The sequence below is a fragment of the Manis javanica genome, chromosome 5 (assembly GCF_040802235.1).
Source record: "Manis javanica isolate MJ-LG chromosome 5, MJ_LKY, whole genome shotgun sequence".
Classification (NCBI taxonomy): Eukaryota; Metazoa; Chordata; class Mammalia; order Pholidota; family Manidae; genus Manis; species Manis javanica.
Genome location: NC_133160.1, coordinates 38359242 through 38381682, shown reverse-complemented (window position 1 = coordinate 38381682; position 22441 = coordinate 38359242). Strand labels below are relative to the sequence as shown.

General features: G+C 43.4%; 1 protein-coding gene across 3 annotated transcripts in view; it reads right to left on the bottom strand.

Annotated features, from left to right (window-relative positions):
* Positions 1–22038, bottom strand: part of ISM1 (isthmin 1) — a 64905-nt gene extending 42867 nt beyond the window's left edge. For all 3 annotated transcript variants that reach the window (XM_073236944.1, XM_037022468.2, XM_073236945.1), the window contains exon 1: positions 21901–22038. In XM_073236944.1, coding sequence (XP_073093045.1) covers positions 21901–22038 — 138 coding nt within the window. The remainder of the gene's footprint in view (positions 1–21900) is intronic.
* Between the last annotated feature and the right edge of the window lie 403 nt (positions 22039–22441).

Sequence of the window (22441 nt, the reverse complement as noted above, 5' to 3'; positions counted from 1 at the left end):
TATAGCCTTAGAAGATGTACATAAAACAAAAACAAAGCAAAACCAAACCAAAAGTAGTCTACGAAGAGGTTATAAAATTATTCTCTGGATGCTTTAAGCAGTGAGAAGCAGAGGGTAAAATGGATATGGGCAAAGAAGACCTAGAAATTAAACCACACTCCACCCTAAACCATCTCAAATATTTAAGAGCTGAAATCACCTAATTAGCTGGGGTTCATTTTGATGGTGTGTGGGCAATGAGCGCCAGGACCTTTATTCATTTACTCAGTCCACATGTTATTACTGAGAGACAATGACTCCATTCCAAGCACTGCAATATAATGGTGAGAAAACAGAAGTGGTCTTTGCCCTAGTGGAGTTTATAGTCTCTGGCAGGGGATTCCAAATTTTGCCGCACTCCTGATGTCCAGGTTTAACTCAGCATGTCTGGGGCAGGATCCAGCCACCAAGGACTTTCCACAGATCCGGTGGGATTCCAATGTGCAGTAAAGATTGGGAGTCACTGGAGGTTCTTAACTGTGTTGTCCGATTTGCCCAATCAGTGAGCACCAAAGCCTTGCCCAGCATTCACCTTAGCAGGTCCTGCTCTGAAACTCCATGTGTCCATGAGGACTTCATCATTGTGTTTTCAGTACAAGTGCAAAATTCTCTAAGCTTAATCCTCTCTGAGCCTCTTCCAAGGGAGCTTTCCAACTAAAAGTACTAGCCACATCCTTAAATGCTGGTAAGAGGACCTCCTGATTTCTAAACCCTTAATCAGGACACATTAGCTAGCACCTAATCTGATAATGGTATTAAATATTTGAAACCCAGGCCATCCCAGAAACCTTAAGCCTCCTGGCTACTATATCTACAAAGTTATTTCATGGCATAAACCCTGGGAACAGTCTCCCAGCAGGTTTAAATCACCTGATTTCTTTGTTAAGGTAGAAAAAGAGAACTTTCCCTCTGTTCTCTCTGCGCTTTTATATCCAATTCCCCTTCGAGCGATCAATGGAAATCCATTATAGACTTTCTTGGACCTACTCCTGGATTTTCATCAATTTAGAAAGGAAACATTACATTAAGCCTTTTTCTGGAAAGCCCCAGGAATTTTCAAAAATGAGAATAAAAGAAAGAGCGAAAAAAGGAGTCTGCTTTGAAGTTGCAACGAACACGCCAGGAAAAAAAGACAAAAAACCATGGATCCTGAGAAAAATGTTAAATGTTGCAGGAGAAGTACTTCCCTCTGCTTCCATTGTGTGTTTTTAAGGGCGAAGTGGTCCCCACTCAAACCGCTAGAGCCTGCCAGTTGGCCAACCCAGAAGCATTCCACTATAGAGATTAAAACCAACTTTATGATTGTGGCGCAAATAATAAAGGGCCTGGCAGGGTTTCCTTCTAAAATGAAAGCTCATTTATTTTCCGAGGTGTATAATTTGGTTGTAAATGTTTCCTTTGGGCCAAAACATCCCAGATTGGGTTTTTGCCTGGAACACATCACTCCTTTGCTGGAGAAGAATGGACTATGTGTGGTCCCCCTGCATCAATCCACACAGGGCACGGAGGGGTTCAAGTTGGCCTGCTCTTGCTTTATGTCTGGTGGCAGCAGTCTGCTGGGCAGAACCAGAGATGGGGAGGCAGGAGGCACTGGGCCTGAATCGGTGCACCAACTCCCAAGTCTTCATCCATCTGTGAAATGGGCAGGTTCACTGTTGGGCCTCACACAAGCCTGTTTCGGGGCCTCTTGGTGGTGGAAAGAATGGAAGACCATTAGGAGCCTTGTTCCCTGTGAAACTTGGCTTTTCTTACAGATCTTTGTGTCCTTATTTTATTTATCTTTTCAAAAATCATCCTAAAAAAAGTCCACCCAGCAATGACTAATATTTGGATAAAGGCAAAGCCAGATTCTTTCCAGGGCTCATGGGCTGACCACATGTATTTGAGGCCAGAATTTGGCCCAAAGTGTTTAGCCAATCTCACCCAAATATAAACAGCTCTTTCTCCTATACAAGCAGTTTAAGAAATAACAGCCCTTACTACCATTTTCATTTTTACCAACTCTCTTCCTTACATCATATACTTTTACCGTCTTCCATTTACATCTTAATACAAAGCCAATGCTACACTTTGTAGATAAAAATTATTTATTCCACTGTTTTGTTTTGTTTTTTTCCTCAAACAGCTGGTAATACACAACAGGAAAACATCTTGTGGGACCAAAGGAATGGCACCAAAAAGCAACTGGAAGCTGTCATTCTAATATCGGGAGGAGGGTAGAGGAAGGGAAAAGAAATGGACCAAAAGGGGAAATGAATGCGTGCAGTTTGGGGAACATAAGAAGAACGCTGGGAGGAATTAGTGTTCTGGGCCTGGCTCAAGAGGTGTTCATGGCCTCCTGTATTATAAAATCACCTGCTGGGAAATGAAGCATGCTTCCACTTAACCTGAGAGCCTCCTGAGATGGATCCTGAAGCAGTATGTCAGGCAAAATGTCACATAAAACAGTAGCTTCCTATGGAGCACAGACATCTCAGTAGGATGAATGGTCCAACAACTTGTCAAAATTATGTCAAATTTTGCAGCTCATCATGGCCCCTCTGAGTCAGTTCACACACCAATTACTGCTACCACATACTCAGCTTTTTGGATAATGACCTGCTGCTGGACATCAGATTCCTAAGTCAAGTGGAACAAGATATGTTCTTTAAGGAGAACTGAGTGAAGAAATGCCAGAGAATAAGGGTTCTGACAATCCATGCACCAGGAAATGTATGAATGTGACTCCAGGTAACCCAGTGGCTCTAGCCAATTCCTTCACTTCTGGCTGCTGCCGTCACCCACAGAGTCCACCTGGCACTTGGAAAATCAAGTTCACATAGTACGTAGAAACCACAATACTGACACAGGGTGAACAAGTCATACAGGAAATTCTGACTTTCCTCAGTATCAGACCCACAAAAGCCAGGGATTCAGACTATGTCTGTTGCATTAATGTCACTTTTGTACTGTGGGTAGATGGCTTTCTTCTAGGACACACACATCATACTGAGATAAAAGAGAAACACAGAGCCGATCTCTCTTTGAAAACTGTAATTCTTTCCTACTTCACTACCTCATGTCAATACATCTGAGCCTCTGGGGCTGTAAGGCACTTCCTGCAGTGGTCAGGTTTCATCCCCTTCATGCAGCTTTCCATACTTTTCACAGTTCCCAGGTGCAAACATGACTTGGCTGAAAGTCATTTGGAATTCAGAATATTGCCTATGGAGGTCTGGACAGTTGGTTTTGAGAAATAATTATCCCTAATGCCTAACCTCCCTTTTAAGTTGCTCCCCTTCCATCACACACACACACACACACACACACACACACACACACACACACACACACACACACACACACCTACAGAGACATACACAAACATATATAAACACACATACACAAAGTTATAAACACACATATGCATGTACACATACATAAACATTACACACACACACACACACACACATACACATACAGATGCACACACCCCACTTTCCTGACAGAAATGCCTGTGGTTCCGACCAAGGCATCTGGCAGTGTTGTCCTGGGTCACTAGAATCCTCTGGACCTGTACAGGCTACAAGCTGCATGATAACTTACTTCATCACGTGGTCACAAGTAAATCAGTGGACAGCAAGAGACACACAGGGTGACATTTAAAAATATGCTGTTTCCTGATGCTGCTTTTTTGGGTAAGTTAAAATGTTAATTCATAGAGGAACAAGAAATAGCAGATTGAGGCCCTCCTCCGGCCCCAGACGGTCTTTTATTTATTTATTTTAAAAAATCTCTACTCTGTCCTCTGCCTTGGAATGATTAAAACAAGAAAACCAAGGAGTAGAACATTTATTACAATGCAGGGGTGTTGAGTGACTGCAAATCATTCCATTAGAAAAATCAGGTCAAATTAGGTGGTTTTACATTTAAGAGAAAAATCCAGATATGGATGGAGAAGCCTGAACTAGTCACTTCCTTCTACCATTGTCGGGGTGTTGGGAGCCTGGACACCTTGGAACTTGGGAATGTAATCAGGGCTCTGCCATTGTCCACCATCAGCAAGTACGTTAATTTTCCGGTCTCAGTTTCCTTGCCTACGAAATGAAAATAACACTATCCATTCTGTCTCCCCAGATGTGGTGAAGACATTTTGGAAAGCACAGCAGGAACAGACATGCCAGCTTTTACTGAACATATGCTACATGCAAGGGCTACTCTATATGCCATGGGGTGTGAAAGAGAGGCAAGCTACTGCTCTCAAGACCCTGCTCTGTTTTGGCAGGCAGGACGCTTTGTACCCCCAGATAATTATATATGGGGAAGAATAGAATCATTACCTAATAGATGGACAATGTCGTAGGGTCCAGAAATGGCCCCTTTTCACCTCGACAGTTCACAGGAAAGCTTTTTTGGCTTGTCCAGAATTTTTACAGCTGGAAAAAGGGAGGACAGTATTAGGCAAGGGAAGAGCCTGGGCAGAGAGGCAAAAGAGCATGGGGAGGGTACAAGGACCAGGAAGAGTCCATTTGACTGCAAATACAGCCTGTAAAGCAAAGGACAAGAAAAGTGGATGAATACCAGATATGCGGTTGCTCAATACCTGTTTTGAGGCAAGGAGTGGGGGGGAACCACTAGATGTTCTTCATCAGGGGAGGGCAAGGCTTTTAAAGAAGATCAATCTGAGTATCTTATATTTGGAATGGACATGAGAAGAAAGAAACTGGAGTTGAAATTGAGGAGATCTGGGAAAGTACAGACCCAAGTCACCACCCCAGACAGTGAAGGGGAATTGTCCCCATTGGGGAAAACAGAAATGCACGGGTACCTAAGTACATGTGAGGGAGGATAGAAGGCAGCTTCTGAAAGGCTCTTAATGGTCCCATTCACGGAAGTCACACTCCCTCTTGAGTGTGGGATGAGCAAGTAATTTGCCTCTAACAAACATGATAAGGCAGAAGTCCTGGGATGTCAGAGATTAGGTTACAAAAGGTCATAGATTTAATCTTGTTCACACTCTTTCTGGCCTTTCTCACTTGCTGGCTCCAAGGAATCCAGCTGCCTTATTTGAGTTGCCCTGTGGAGAAGCCCACATGGTAAGGTGCTTTGGGCGCCCTCCAGTTTGGCAGCCCATGAGAAACTGAGTCTTGTCAATGACAAAGCAAGTAAACCTGGAAGCCAGTCGTCCTCCAGCCCTGCCTTGAGATGACCAACATCCTGTCTGATAAACTTCACTGCAGCCCATGGGAAACCCTGGACCTGAAATGCCCAGCTGTGCCCACATTCCTGACTCACAGAAATTCTGAGATAATAAATGTCTCTGTTCTAAGCTGCTAAATTTTGGAACAAAAGATAACTAATATAGGGAAGAAGACACTTAACCAACAAGGTGGGGACTTAACGCTATTTGACATTAAAATCCCAGACTTATGGCCCAAAGCTGTGCCTAGTCTTTTTTCCTTACTTTTGTTGATTTTAGAAACTTTCCGTGAAAAGAAACCTCTCCACTACCCCCTTCTCTCAGTGTTTCCTAAAGCTGATTATAGAATCATGACTTCTTTTTCAATTTCAAGCAACTCAGGGGGCATTCCAATAGAAAAACTGGCAGGAAATTAAGGCCATACACACCAGGCAAGGCAGATGCTCCTGAACCTGACACTTTAGCAGAACACACTTTTCCCCTTCACACATTCTACCCTCCCTGGATTTTGCATTGGTAGGTCATGTTTGTTTTTTTTTTTTAGGCATCTGGGAAGGAGAAAATATGCTCAGTATAAAATGAGTCACTCCAAAAATGCATCAGTGGACCCCAAACACCTGAATGACAGTTAACGAAAAACCTGGCCAAGGGATTTTTAAGAAACTGTATTATCTCTTCATTTCTGTTTGAATCATTGCAGTGTCTAGCAAAGCTAATATCATGCCCATGAATGGTGGAATAAACCTCCATGCTGAGCCTTTTCAAAATGTTTTTATATGAAATGTGATTACTTGTAATTAGTGTACTCTTTTCACTGGTCTTCATGCCTTGGGAAAGACAAATTACAAAACTGCTTACCACCTAACTTGTAGGATGTAAGGACAGGTAATGTCTAAATAAGTAACCACATTCTGTTTTTATTAGATAAGGCAGGGATCTTTTTATATGACATCTTCCACAAGGTGGAAAACAGCCTCGATACTTGAGCTTGACACCTTAGTGAGACCTGTGGCCACCTTAGGGTGAGAGACTGCCCCCTGCAAACCAGAGATGGGATGTTTTGAAACAAGTCCACTCACGTGGACTTTTCATTCAGTCTTGGAAAGTGCAAGCAGACCCCTGCATTGAATCCAAGATTGAGGCACACATTTTTTCTCTGCTTGAGTTTATCTTGCCTGTTTGTCAGCGAAAGAGAAGGTAGCAAAGTACACTGTTTGGGTTTGTCTCTAAGCATTACCTTTCTATCTTTCCTGCGGGTGAGTCAGGATCTCCTTCATGGAGCTGTGGTGACAGGTGAACATCCCCTTATGCAAATATCATAAGCATTGAGGCTTGTCTACATTCCACTAAAGCAAACTTATTATCTGAATAATTGAGAAAGGAAGCCCATCTTCTCTTTAAATATCTATTTCAGGGAAACTGAACCTGCTACTTTAAATGCAGAAACACAGTGAACTTCTAAGTCCTGTATTCTGAGAAGTGACAGGCTGCATGGCTGTTAATGGCCAGTTATTGGTCATGCAATGGCAGATACCTAGAGGTGAGGGACCTTATCCTCCCCCAACCCCAGGTCAACATGTTTCCCTTTCATAGTATAACTTCCCAAAGACTTACTTAGATTCTTTCTGCTTCCTTATTTCTCACTAGCCCCTTTGCCCAGTAGAAGTTGGAATCTGTTCCCACACTGCCTCCAAAACTGCTCTCTACAAGGCCACCAGCAATAGCCAAGCTGTCCAGTTGAATGGGCACTTCTCTGCCTTCATTTTTGCTCACACAGCAGCCTTCAGTAGGGGGGCTCTGCCCTTAGGGTGCTCTTGGTTCTCCTCCCACCACTGTTCATGACATTTTGGTCTCAGTTGCTGATGCATTGATTACTTTCTTGCTCACCACCTTCACTTCTCAAATTATGCATGTCCAATTTAGATCCACTGACATACACACCCATCCCCCCATATACCTGAAGTTATCTTTGACTTCTATCACTTTTCAATTCTGCAATCTGATCCATCAGCACATCCTGTTGGCTGTGTCAGAATGGTGTCTTGCATCTCATCCCCATCCTGGGCCATGTCCATTCACCTCTTGCCTGGATTATTTTCTTATAAAACCTTCTAACATGTCTGCACCCTTTCCAGCCATTCTCCACAGACCAGCGACACCATTCAAAATTTCTTTGACGGATTCTTCATTGCTGATCTTAGAACAGCCACATTCTCTTAAGCCCCCACCCTCTTCTGAAAGTTCATAGACAACTTTCTACCCTACACAGTTCTCCAGTCTCTTTTCTGTGCTTTAGTCAAGCCAAAGTCCTTCCCACCTCAAGGCTTCGGTACTTGAGATTCCATCAGCCTGACCTGCTCTCCCCCTAGTTCTTTGAGAGCTGGCCCTTTCTTCTTACTCCCCACCTTGACAGTTAAGTGTTACTTTTCCACCAACTCCTTCCTTGGCCACCCACTCTTAGTAGGTACCCCCAGGCATTCCCTATCTTTAATCCTGTTTATATCCTTCTAAGCACCTGTCACTACCCATAATAATGACTTTATTTATGAATTACTTATTTTCAATCTCTGCTTCTAGAACATAAGCTTGTTTTCTTTGAATCTTCAGTGTCCAGGCTCAGTGTTTGCACAGAATAATCACTCAACATGTAGGTGCTGAATGAATGAATGGAGTTGTGGAATGCTTACCCTATGGTCAAGCCCATGCTTTACACTTATATGTACATTTTTCATTTTCCTGACTACAGCCTGGTTGCTCTGAAATTAAAGAGACACAATTTCTGTTTATTTAATTTCCTTTCAGCTACTATAACAACCTAACAGCAGCTGTAATGTTGCAGAGTCTGGGTATTTTAGATGTACATTTGCTCCACTTCTCTTTGGCATAACAGGACCATGAAAACTCTTCAAGATGTTCAAGAATGGGGGTGGTACATCTTCAAGAAAGAGGACTTGGCAGAGGAAAGCAGTCAACCTGGAATGAGTAGCATGGTCTTGGCCAAGTCCTTTCATTTCTCTAGGTTTTGGATTCCTCATGCCTGGAATGAGAAGTTGGGACTCAGTTTTCCAGGTTTCTCACCAACAAAAATATTCCAGGATTTGGTGAGTGTCTGCAACCTGCCTTCTAAGCAGAGCACCTCACTGTGGTTGTACGAGTGGTGCAGAGCCCTGGTTCAACCAAGGGAGCAGGGTAGTGACCACGCCTGCATCCACATGCCATAACCCCTGCATACACGAGCACCTGCCATGTGCCCATGTATCCTGACAACACCAAAGGCACTCCACTTAGATGTTAGGACCAAGACACAGAACCCTTCAGAGACACAACCAGGGCAATTCTTCTGCCAACATCTACCTTTCCTCAGACCTCAGAAACCCAAAGATGGTCCCCTTATGTCACTCTAGGCTGAACACGTGGGGTTTTGTGAGTGCTGTTTTCCTTTCAAAGACAGTCTCTATAGCCTACAGACAGCTCCTGACATTCAGGCAGCCTTCACCTCACTGGCAGGTTTCCATAGAGTTTCTATTTACATTGCATCCTAAATGGCATGAAGAACTCCAACCCAAGGAAGAACAGACACATACCGGAGCCCTCAGAGTTAAGTACATTGAGTTCCTGATGTGAGCAATCTTGCAGCAACTATTCAGAGCCCAGAGGAGAGATGCAACCTTCTTAGGTAGACAGTAGCTCTTTAAAGCTGTGGTTCTGTCTCTTCGTTTTGCCTTCTGGTCACATCCCTGCCCTCAGTTCACAATAGGGAGGTGGGAACTGCACTCTTGGCCCCACAGCACATAATTCTTACCTTATTTTGGGCCACATCATACATTGGTTGAGTTCGCTGGGTCTGTGCAGGACTGCTTTCCTTCTTTTCTTCCCCCTTTTCACCATTTATGAACAAATTTAAGGCTGGGTACTTTGACATTCATTTTCATTTTTTTCCAGAGTTTAGCATTGGGCCAGGCCTTGGAGAAAAGCAGTGAAGAGAACCACTGTGGGGCCTGGGAACAACACTGGACTTCACTTCAGGGCAATGGGGCCAAGAGGGGGAACTTGGACCAGAACAGTTGTCTGTCAGAGGTATGTTCTGAGGAGCCCAGAGCTCATTATTTCCACCTGCTCCTCAATATATAGAGTCACCCCCCTTGGGATTCCATGGCCTCTCCAAATATTTCTAGTTTCTTCCAGCCAATGCTTGTTCTCATTTATAGGTGAGATTTATCTCATTTCACAGATGCCTTCTGGAGTGTTTTGCCTCCATCAGAATCTCAGCAGGACAATCACAGCTCTTTCACACGGTAGGTGTATCTTCCTGAATGGGCCAGTGAGTGGAGTAGAAAGGGAAGGATCAGTACTTAGCTTTTTTTCAGCAAAGTATGGAGTGCTGAACCTTCATCAAGAGTAATGGATTAAATAGAAGTGGAAGGTACAAGCCAGGATGACTTGGCCACTCTTTAAAATGCCTTATCCCATTTGGGCTGACTCAGTGATGTAGTAAGTGACTGCATATTGAAAAGCTCATTCTAGATTGTTCTGTTTTGAGAAGGCTGGTACTTTTGAGTGCAGATGCTTCTCACACCCCAAGTTAAGCCACAGACATCCTTTATAAGTAATTTTACTTGTATACAGTAGAACCATTTTTCCTCTTAGAAAGGTAATAATGTTCATTTTCTGGTAGTCATAAAAACAACTCTGTTCTGTCCTTACTCAGTTCTAATACCTATAAATGCTAATAGCTCTCTGAGATTTCTACACCAGGGCTATGTGAAGGAATGCTGTCCACGTGGATATTGGGAGACTACATATAACTGATCCAAGAGCTTAGTTTTGGCCTCAGTTCTTAAAAAATGTTTACTCCACTAAGGGCAACCCCTGATAAGTTAATGAGTAATGGGACATGAACTGTACCACTCTGCATGATTTCAGTGGGTTGGCCCTCTGGTTTGAAGTCAGTTGCCTCTCATTACTTTCCCAAGACCTTGCAGAGCCTAGAGAAAGGGCTGGAGTATAAAAATATAACTTACTTAGTCCAAAAAAATCTCCATGTTGAATAGAAGGCTCTCAGACCAAGGGCTAGACTTTTAGGACTAGGCATATGTAACCACAGTGACGGAATGCCCATCTCACAGTGCTCTCAAAGGTATTCTTTTAAAAAAATTCTAAGTTATTGCTTCTCTTTATTATACACAATGTCCTATAAAGAAGATATATGTCCACAATTGAACTTTGAAAGGGGACCATGGGGCCCTTTCCATTTAAAGGGAATGAAGTCAAGCAGTAAATTTGCTGGTCATTCTTTTCATATGGACTCTATCTTAGCCAGCAGTTGGTCTTTCATGTGGTAACAATAGTATTGGGCCACAGAGGCAAAGGAAGATCCCCGTAACACGGAAACGAGTCCAACACTCATTAAAATTTGGAGACCGGTCTGCAGGGTAGCGCCCATGAGGAGCACAGAGAGTGGACTCCCGGGCTGTGGGTTGCCCTTCCCAGAGAAAAGTGGCCATCACCTCTACACAATCCACCCAGCCTGCTGCATTCTTTATTATATTTTTAATTGGAGTATGATATACATACAGAAAAATGCACATACATAATCATCCAGCTCAATGAGAATTCACAAACTGAATATATCTGTTTAACAAACACTCAGATCAAGAAAAGAACATGACCAGCACCCCACCTGGTCCCCTTCCCCTCCCTTCTGGTCACTTCGACAAGGATAACCAGCATTCTCTCTCCCAACAGCATAGCTTAGTTTTTTCTAGTTATTTTACATAAACAGTTATCTAGCACGTACTCACATGGGCCTGGTTTCTTTCACTCAACATTACATTTGCAAAGTCGTACATGTTGGGAATAGGTGTGTTTGTTCCTTTCCAGTGTGTGCACTTACTGTCTTATCCCTTCTACTGTTGATGGGAATTTTGAGTGTTCCCAGTTTGGGGCTATTTTAAATAATGCTGCTATGAGCATTCCTTGTCAAGTCTTTGCAAGCATAGATGAATACATTTCTGTGGAGTATATACCCAGGGTGGGATTGCTGGGTTAGAAGGAATGTATATATTCTGTTTTAGTAGTTATTTTGGAAGAACAATTTTCCAAAGCATTCATATCAGTTCACATGCTCTGTAGGTGTTCCACATTCTTGCCAACACTTGATGCCTTCAGGTTTTTTTTTCCTTCTCATTTTGCTGTTCTAGTGGGATACTAGAGTCATTTCACATTTTTTTAAAGTTATTTTTTTCCTGTCAATTTTAGCTATGCCCAGTCCCTGTGGCAATCACCAAATTAATAAGCTATTAAGACAGTTGAAATGAGACTGGTCCTGACTTTAGGAGAAGGGAGAGGGCACTGCAGATCATACCTGAAGTAGGAGACACAGCCTATCAAAACAAGGATGATACTCACTGGGAGTAGAGGGCAGTGAGGGACTTTGGAAGAAGAACAGAAAAAGACTTGAGAACCACAGCGGACCACACACTGATTAGACATTAGCAATGTAATGCCATAACGGAAAAAGGAAATATAATATTCTTTTCAACTATGGGAAACATTGAAAAAACTCTGGCCACTTGCTCCTCAGAAGACCTTGAGGAAATGGACTTTGTGTCACACTGAGGAAAGGCAAAATCTGACTGGTCACAAGGAAGAAATTCTTCTGCTGAGTGACAGTAATTACAAAGCAGAATCAATAGCTCACAGAGCTTGTGCAACTCCTGTTCCCAGACATGTCCTGTTTCTCTTGTTATGTCTGGGAAAGGAAGGTAGAAAAAGGGTGTCCCTCCATCTGGGAAAGTAGTTGCAGGCTTAAATTGTTAAAGCTCTGTGAGTGATGAATAACACATTTGTGGGCACAGCTCCATCCCTGCCATGGTGCAAAGGATTTTTATGCAGTGAAACTGCACAAGGGCAACCATTTAGAAGGAAGATGGAAAGAGATGGACATGCATGTCTTGACTCAGAAACAACCTTTGGTGGGTGGAATCCTGTGCTAACAGAGCAATCCATGGCTTTTGAAGCTCTAATTTCTCAGAGACAGGGGCCTTTGGGCCCCACCCTTCCCCTTGTCCCACTCTGGCCCAGAGCAAGTTGAGCTTCTCCACAACACAGCCCAAGGTGATGCTTGAGTCCCACTGGAAATTCAGCACATCCATCTGGCATTTGCTCCCTGGGATGTGGCCACATGGTGGATGGGTGGGGAGAGGGGCTCAGTTTAACCAGGAGACCAGCTGCTTTCTCAGTCTCTTCTTTTTTGAGCTGCCTCTGCTCTTTCCTTTCTTTCTCCCATGTGGGAAAAGCCAAGAATAGCCCTTTTAGAAGCATCACTGATTGGAATGAGGCAGAATGTGTGTCAGCCACATGGAGCCAGCCTGGACTGCACGAGTTCTGTGAGATGTTTCCCTTCACATGAGGTGCTCAGAACAATCTGATGTTAAACCAGCCTAATCCTCATCCTCATGGTTGAAGATGAAATTCAAAAGTTGATAGAATTATCCCACTAGGATGTCTATTCTTGGATTAAAAAAAATGAAATGCAGAGAGCTGAAATGACTTGCCCAAGGTCACACAGCACTGTGATACCAACACCCATGCACTGAGCCTTTCCTGCACACCAGGGTGGTCCTTACAACATTATAACACCCAGTGACGTAGCTATTATTACTCCATTTTACTCAACAGGATGCAGAAGCACAGAGAAGTATGAGATTTTTGCCCAAGGGCACACGTTGTAATTGAGAAGCAGGAGAACTGAAATAAAGCCAAAGCCCATACCTTTGGCCACTCTGTTGAGCCTTGTGACTAGTTTCGGCTGATGCGATGCTCACAGATGTGATCTAAACAAGGGCCCAGTGTGCTTGTCCATTGGGCTCGCCTCCACTTTCTGTGCTTTTTCATCCCCAGGAGAGGAATACATGGTAGATAGCCTGATGGTTGCAGAAATATGCGAGACACATGGAAGAAACCAGACCCAACACACAGCTTGGGGCCTAGCCTGCCCAGACCTACTGAATCCCAGCTGACCCACAGGCCCATGAGCATACAAATACATGTGTACTGTTACAGGCCACTGAGTTTTGGGGTATTATGCTATGCAGTATTTGGGCAATAACTAAATAACACCTGACCTGTACCAAGTGCTTTCTGGGACTTGCAACTTGCAAGAAAAGCATGTGCTCAACCAGTGCTTCTTAAAACCACACAGTGCATATGATTAACCAAGGGCCCATTTAACCTCTGTTAAATTGCAGATCCTGATTCAGGTGGGGCCTGAGATTCTCATTGTCTAATGAGCTCCTCTGATATGCTGCTGCAGTTCCACGGACCACACTCCAGGTGCAAGAGTGGGTGCAGAAGTCACCCAAGCATCTCATCTGTACTCCTAGGTCACAGCTGCACACAGTCAGCACTAGGCCGTGAATGGACCACCTTCTGTGTAAGGGAAGGGTAACCCCTGCCCTCCAATCAGAGTCCTGTGTGGGTTTCTAATACTCTGTGCTCTCCTCGTGTCCAGTGTAGCCAGGAGGTCAGCTCATGTTAACATTTCCTCAGTCCATTTCCTGGGCTATGGATTAGAACACCTAATGAGATCTCCTTTTTAAAATTTTTGCCCCCTCTACTTCCTGGAATTTGAAGGTTCCCAGCAATAAACCTGGCTTCCAATTCATTTTGGGCTCATAACCAATACCAGATTTCCAAGTCACAATGTAATTGAGTCCCCAGGCAAGAGATACAAAATCTATTTCTGGTTTTCTTCATTTCCAGTCAGGCAGACACAGGGGCAAGGTGAAGGGAGCATTGGCCAGCAGCTAGAGGAAGCCAAGTTTTCTTCTGGGGACACTTTCCCAACTTGTTTTCTTGTCTAACACATAATTCTCCTTCCAGCATCACCATGACTACCATCACCTGATGAATTGAGCTTCTGTACTTTGGGCATCCTGAAAAGACAGGAGAATTCTTTTCAAGGAGACAATTCCATCTCTCCTTCCTTTAGTCTTTCATGGTATGTTGTAGTTCACACACCAATGCTTTAGCTGTAGGTAGATTCCACCTTGGGACTCAACTTCTGAATTCTCTGAAATTTTCCAGCGGTGTCCCTGGATTGTTGCAAATCCTAAAAACGCTATGTGAGTGACTTAAACAGACTGCCACAGTTTTCTAACAAGCCAAATATACACCTACCATATGATCCAGCCACTCTGCTCCTAAGTATTCACATAGAGAAATGAAAGCATATGTTTGTGCAAAGACTTGTATCCAAATGTTCATAGCATCTTTATTTTGATGGGCCCAAATTGAGAGCAACCTAAATGTGTTTCACTGGGTGAATGTATAAGCATATTGTGTATGTATACAATGGAATACTAATTGGCAGAAAAAGATCAAACTCTTTATGCACAAACAACATGGATGAATCTTAACTTTATTATGGTGAGCAAAGAGGCTCTGTATGATTCTTTACATAAAAGTTCAAGAAATGCAAAAACTAATTTATAGTGATGGAGGGTAGATCAGTGATGGCCTGGAGATTGCTGGAGAATTGGGGAGGAAGGAAAAAGGAAGCTTTTGGAGACAGCAGATTTACTCCTTATCCTGATGGTGGTGATGGTTTTACAGGTGTCAAAATTTGTCAGATTGTTCCCTTTAAATATGTACAGTTCATTGTACATCACTTACATCTCAATAAAGCTGTATTGAAAAAAGTAATAAACTGCCACTTTCTCCCTGATTCTTCCCATTGCCATCTCCAAGAGGGGGCTGGGAATCAAGGCATGGACAGCCTATCTGGGTGCCTGTGGCCTATGACATCATTTCCAGCTTCCCTGCATACTTCATATGGATTCTAGCCACACCTTGTTACTTTTGCAAATAGAAATGTGGTGTCCAGTCAGAAGCAGCTTATGGCAGGTCACTTCTATTAAACATCTGGGGATTGGGGTGCCCCAAACTGTGCATCTGGTAGCCCAAGGCCCCAAACTTGAATACAGAACTCTCTTATTCTATTGGCCCTGCAGCATCATCCTTTCCAGTGGGGATGGGGGTGTTGCTCTCTTACAAAGGTTTATCAGCCACAGACAATGCTCTAGGCAAGATGACTCAGTTTACCAAAATATGCATGGGTCAGACCAACAGGAAGTAGTAGTTAACCTACTGTTTTTACTTCTACTCAGCTTACACAACTTCCCAGTAATATGTGCTTGGGGAGATGGCGCAAAGTTATGTTTATTAAGGAACCTTGGCCTCTGCCATTTTAGGCATTAGATGACAATCCCACACATCTTTGAGGACCTCCCATTGCCACTCATCCTCCCTCCTAAAACGGCAAACAAACACGGGATCAGGCTCTCAGGAGAAAGACCAGTTCTCTCTCTAAACACGGGCAATCTGCAGACTTTGCCTAGCCCTGACCTTTCTCTTTCCTACAATTTTGGAATTCCCCTCTCCCCAGCTGCTCTGGGAAGGCATGGTGTAGCCTGATTCCGTTGCTGCACACAGCGCATTCCTTTCTGACTTCTTACACTAACGCATTTCAACTTTTTATCAACCACAAGCAGCAGCAGGTGCCTCATGGAACCTGCCCTGGGCCTTTTCTACACCATTGCTACCTAGGGAAGTGATCACTCCCATGACTAGTGTCTGAGGAGTGCTTCATTTAGTTTGGGTTCTCCCAGAAGCAAACCTGAAGACAAAGAGCAAGTAGAATATTTAGGAGGTGCCACCAGGAAGAGGAAGGGAAAGGAAGACAGAGAAGGAAAAGAGACATAAGGTTATGTTACCAATCCAGTGACAACGGCGGGCAGTGAGCACTTAGTCCAAAGAGGAACACTGGGCACCAGCGCACTGCATTTATTAGCACTGCACTCCTCTAACCTCTGGACTGATATGCCACAAAAAGAAATTAAGTTATATATTTTTTTATGTTCATGGCTTCTTAGGAAATTCTTATGGGAGTATAGACAAGGTTTAAATAAAATTCAACATGAGATTTTTTTTTTTAATAACACTCTCCCTTGCTATTTTTTGAAACCCACACCATATAATTCTGGGCATTAAATTGATGCTCTGTTCCATTCCCTAAATAATCTCCTGCCTTTTGGGAGATGAGTACAGACAGAGAGACAGCCTTAGCTGCCACTGAAGATAGGGGCTTCATCACCATTCTTTTCTTTATAAATCATAAAATCCTGAGCCCAGATTTGTAGAAGAAAGTTGTTCTCAGAAGTTGAAAAATAGGAGGACCACAACACCCACTAAAATGTTTCAAAATAGGACCAATGAAGACAAGTGTACAAAACTGAGATAATCTAATTTGGAGAAGACAAAGGAACTACTAAATGATAATCTTCAAGTTCTAAATGAGATGTTTCTTGAAAAGTGACTGAACAGTGGGAGGGGGCAAACACGAAATTAAGATGCAGCATAAAAGACTTAAAGACTTTACACATCAGAGTAAAAATGTTCCAGTATTGATGGTTGTTAAAAAATACTTGTATGATGTATGGAAGGTGTCTGTGGGGTTCTTTCCTTTGGAGACTTTAAAACCCCAATAAATTCTTCTTTACAGAATGGACAGTTCTCATGACTTCTGAAGGTGTCCCCAAACTCAAAGATCAATGCCTTTTGGGACATGCCTGGAAGAGAATGAATGAATGGAGAGCACAAATAATAGAACTTTCTTCTGGTTTATATACAGGAAAATAAAATAAGAAATAAAATTACAGTGTTTCAGTTCAGGGTGGTGGACTAAGAAATTTAATTTGTTTCTTTTCCTTCTCCAAATTCTACTGGAAAGGTAGATGAAATATCCATAACAGAAGTGGGAAACTGAGAGGGGGACACCTTCAAGGGAAGGAATCATTGCTGGTAGATATGAAACAAATGGTAAGCAACTAAAAGCAGAACATTAAAGGGCTGAGAAAGTGAAAGAAAGACCTTTAGAAAAGTGAGTTTCTTTACAGGAATTCCCATGATAGTATTAAGAACAAACTGTGTAGTTTGTACTAGTAGGTATGTACTCACAAGAAATAAAAACATATGTCCACAGGAAATCTTGTACAAGAATGTTAAGGTCTTATTTATACTATCCAAAGCACTGGAAACAACACATATGTCCATCAATGGGGGAATGGATAAATGAATTGTGGTAGAGTTATACAGTAGAATACCACTCAACCTAAAGAAGAGAAATCTACTTTATTACACTGAAGAGCCTGATATTATTTCTCTGCAGGTAACTTTTTTTTTTAAGTGGAACTGTTTAGGATTGTTCTTTATTCATAATGTTCAGAAATGTTAACAGGTTTTGTTTAGATTTAGGGCTTTAGCTGTTAGTCTTGTTTAGCACTTCGTGGACCCTTTCAATCTGTAACCCCAAGTCTGTCTTCAGTGTGAGGAAATTTCTTTAGTCATTTGCTTATTTTCAATATCTTTATAGTCTCCTTCCAGAACTCCTATGAGAGTTTGAAACTAATACTGGGATTTAAAGATCTATCTTCTCTGTCTCCTTTTTTTCTCATATTTTTTATTTTTCTCTTCAATTTTTTCTAACATGTCTTATATGTCTTGGCTCAAGTTTCCAGCATTTGCAACCCCAGTGCTAGCTGCATGAGTAATCCTAGTAAGACCAGCAGAAGAACCACCCAGCTGAGCCCAGAGCAAGTTACTGACAAACTCATGAGCAAATAAAATGGTGGTTGTTTAAGCCATTAAGCTCTGGGGTAGTTTGTTAAGTAGCGATAGCTAACTGGGACAGTTACCCATAGTTTATAAAAAATCTCAAAAATAAGAGCAAGTAGCCTGCCTGGAAGATGGGCAGGCAAGTCACAAAACAAGAAACACAATGGCTGTTGACCTGAACAGGCGGTGGAGGAGTCTTGCTGACACCTGGAAGAATTGGGCTCTACCATTAGCCTGCCTGGGACCAAATCCTGGCCTTGCCCCCCCTACAGCTGTTTTGCCTTGGGAATGTTACTCAAATCTCTCCAGGTGTCAATTTCCTCATTTGTGAAATGTGTCCATAAATACTATCTATCTCATAGAGTCATTATAAGGAGTCTTACTTGTATTACGGAACAAATAAAGTTGATTTTGCTCCTCCTGCTATGAATAACTCATATGAACTCTTGATTCTGAGGCAGTGAGTACAGGAGCTAGCTGTTTTACTGAAGAGTAGTAGAGGGATAAAAAGGGGGAAACTGCTAATAAAGATGACAGTTGAGAGACAGAGAACAGACATGTAGCTACATTTCAGAGTTTGGTCTGTTTTAATGGCATTGTAAATAAGCAACTGGATGTTTTATAATACTTGCTTATATTTCACTGTCTTACAGGGTCCTAGCTTTACTATTTAAAATGTGCAGAAATTCATGGTTGTAAATCTGAGATTTAGTAGAGAAGTCCTCATTTGAATCAAGGAAAAGAGATAGTATTATTATTACTATTATTAGTACCTGTTTATTCTCTATTTTGGCATGTTCTGTCTTCCATACTGCTTTTATTTTATGTAATTTTTTCTTACTACCATCAATTAAAAACATACCAAAGAACTAATCTGAGGATCTGATCAACATGTGACAAGCTTATTTAAAGAGGAGGTAAGATTTCATTCAAAAGTGAAAAGAGTTGATGTTTCCATGAATTTTTATGCAGTTGTTGCAGACAACTATATAATGTCTTACCAGGTACTTTAAAATACTGAAAACAGTAAAGAGACTAACATCATTATTTTCATGAGCCACATAACCAATAGAGATAATGTGCTCAAAGCATTTTACTGCTACTCTATACGAGTGTACCTACAGCACAGGAACAGTTATAGTAAAAAAAAATGTATTCCCTAGCATGCTGGAACTACCCCAAAAATTATGTTAGATCATGTTTTTATATAAGCATCTGTTTATGTATATATAAAATGTATCAATGTGTGTGTATATATATATGTGTATATATATATATATACACACATATGTTCATATTTGACACAATAAGACTGCCAAGATATGTTTGAAATGAAAGTTGTTAAAGGGCTTTCTTCTCTCTTACAGCCAGCATGATGACTTTACCAAGAACTCAAAATACAAGTATTCTTCAAAGATTTTTACACTCTACAATACCAAAAAACAAAGGAGCTTTTAGAAGTGCAACCTTGGGCAAGTTACCCACCACCAGTTTTTCTCATTTGAATCAGGGATAATGATGTGCCCAATATATGAGACTTTATTAATATATGTAAAGTGCTAACAGTGCCTGTTGTTCTATTATTTTATTGGGTGCCCTTGATATGTCAAAACCACCAGATCTTAAATAAGGATGTGTCTCTTTTTAAGTGATCTGAAATGCACTACAGTTTGGGCAAATCAACCTACCATTGTGTATTTCTGACTCCAATTTCATAGTTCGGAATGTTTTAAGCTGAGATAACAAAAAATAATGTAGTATAAGGATTGATCAATTTTCTGGTTGCAAAGAATGATTTTAGAAACTTAAGATACATCACAGAGCCAACAAATCTAGATGGACTTTAAGACAGGTTAAAAAAATGTCCAGTAAACAGAAAGAATGTAGTGTCCAGAGTTTTGTTTTCAAAGGCACCTGCTACTAGCCAATTCAGTTTCCCAGGCCTGAAGAAGACAGACCAATAAATGTCTTTTGCAGACCTCCTGACTTGGCAGAACATTCCCTCTCCATTTGAGTTATAATACTTTTGGAGAGTCAGAGAGCCAGAGAAAAAACTTCAGTCAGGAAGAATATAAAACTTTTATAATAACAAATTACAAAAAGGAGTAAAATTATGAACTAAACTGTTAAACTCATCATTCTGCCTGGATAAGTGCATTGAGTGGCCAGAATAACTGAGTATTATTACAAGATAAGCCGAAGCTGGTGGATTAGCAGCTGTTTGAAAGCCTAGATATTTCTAGGAGCATTACTCTTTCAAAATTCCCCATTTCTCCTGCCCCCTTGGGGCAGCCCAAAGGCCCCTTTGAGAATTTAATCCACTTCCCTTTTACAGTTGCCACTTCCACCAGCTGCTTCTCTCATTACCTTATGGTTCAGGCAGAAAAGGCTGACCCCAGGTTATTCTAATGATAGCACACACCTCATAAAGAAATCTGCCAAATTTACTTTTCCATAGAACATAAATTTTACAACTTTTCATGAGCCCATGAGGAAAGAAAGCATCATATATAAAATATGACTTCCAGAAATCTTGAAGACATTAAGAATTATTCCTACAGCATTAGATTGCCGGGTGTACTATGGTTTACAGAACGGCAGTATCTTCAATTTCCCCAAAGGAATCCTGTCAGTCTGACACTGTACCTGTTTACCCACCTTGAAGATGATAGGGCTCCACAACGTTAGGACATTTTCAGAAATGTCCCTCATTTAAAAGAAATCTAGGCTCTGCGGTGTATACTTTTCCATTTACGGTTTTGCATTTGTGTGCAAGGATCACCTTAGTTCAGTCCGTAACAGCCCGGCAGAAAGAAAACTGGGCGTAATTAAATAAGAGTTTGGAATGTGTGAACTTCGGCAAGTTTCTTAATGTCTGTCTACCTCAGTTTTTGCATCTGTAAAGGGGGAATATTAACAGTATAGTGCCTCATTAAATCAATTAAATTTTGGAGAGCACTTAAAACAGTTGCAAGTAGAAAGCACTATAGAAATATCTAATTATTTCTTTAACAGTAGAGGGTTTTTTTGCAATAAATTACATAAAAATGCAAAACATGAAAACTAGCAAGGGCAATGACTGTAAAGCCTTCTGGGAACAATGAATAAAGCTTATCTTGACAGTGTAGAGTAAAGGGTTTTAGAGGGGATGGTTTTAGGAAATTTAAGGAGCCAGAGATTTCTCACTGCTTCCTGGGAAAATCTCTGCTCACTTCTACCCAGGCCCCAAATTGACAGTTGTCACACTCTTAGACTAAAGGAAAAGCGCTTTCCAAGACAGCAGCAGGGGAATCCCTACCTAGACAATCTTTTATACTGAAACCAGAATTCACCTTGGGTCTGACGCACTTCCCCCTCCCCAGTCGCGACTCCCTCTCCTACCTTGTCTATATCCCATTCCAAAGCGACCTTTGACAGCAGCAGAACGCTGGGAAGAAGTGTTTGCTGTACGTTTCAAAGCCCCAGGTGACCCTGGCCCTAAGCAAGACAGGTGGCTCGACTCCGTGAATCCTCATGGTTGGGGATGGACAGTGAAGGCACGTGGAACTCTTGGGCGAATAAAGGCTGTCTGGCCATTCTCGGGGAGAATTATTCCCTGACTTTTGGCGTTGCTTTCTTAAGGGGCAGACTCACTGGGATTCTTTCCTCCCAACCCAGTTTGGGGATATTACCCTATAGGTATAATACGCTTCCCTGTCCCCCCAGAGTAACGTTACTCAGCCTCCAAAGGGCAACCTAAGACTGGAAGCGCCCCAAAGCAAGTAAGGACTCCACACTTCCTCCGCGCGCCCCAAGCTCCGCACCCACCAGGAACCTGGCCTGTGACAGACCGGAGGCGAGCTTCTGGCAGACCTCGAGGTCGTCTCCGGCCTCCAGGCACCCCCGCAAAACCGCTGCGCAGACAGGGGCAGCTCAGCAGGGCGGGGCGGCGGCCGCCCTCGCGAGGCTCCAGCGCCGGCTCCGCACCCCGCCTCCCGCGCCCGCGCCCTCCCCGGCGGCGCACTCACCTGCACCGCGGTCCCGGTGGCGTTGCCCGCGGCCGCGTCGGGCGCGTCGGCGGCTCCCGAGCCGCGCAGCACGGTGATGTGCAGCGTGAGCAGGAGCAGCCCCAGGAGCAGCAGCAGCTCGGCCGCCAGGCGCACCATCCTCTTGAGGCGCGCGGCTTTAGGACCCGGCGCGGCGGGCGGCGGGGGAGGCGGAGTTGGAGCCCGGGAGCCCGGCGGCACGGCTCCCGCCTCGGCCCCTGCCGCGGCCCCGCTCCCCGGGCCCGTGGGGCTGGCGCTGGGCGCGGCGGGGCACGCCTGGCCGGGGGAGCAGGAGCCGCTGCCGCCGCCGCCGCACCACAGCGGAGCCACGGCGGGGCCGTCCAAGCTGACTGTGGAGCAAACCCCGGCGCTCCCCGGCGGCGGCGGCGGCGGCGACGGGGGGCTGCCCGGGACCCGGGCCGGGCCGGGGGCCACCCTGCGCGCAGGGGGCAGCGGGGGCGGCGGCGGGGCGGGCGCAGCCGAGCCCCCGAGCGCACATGGGCGCCCCAGATGTGGCCGCGGC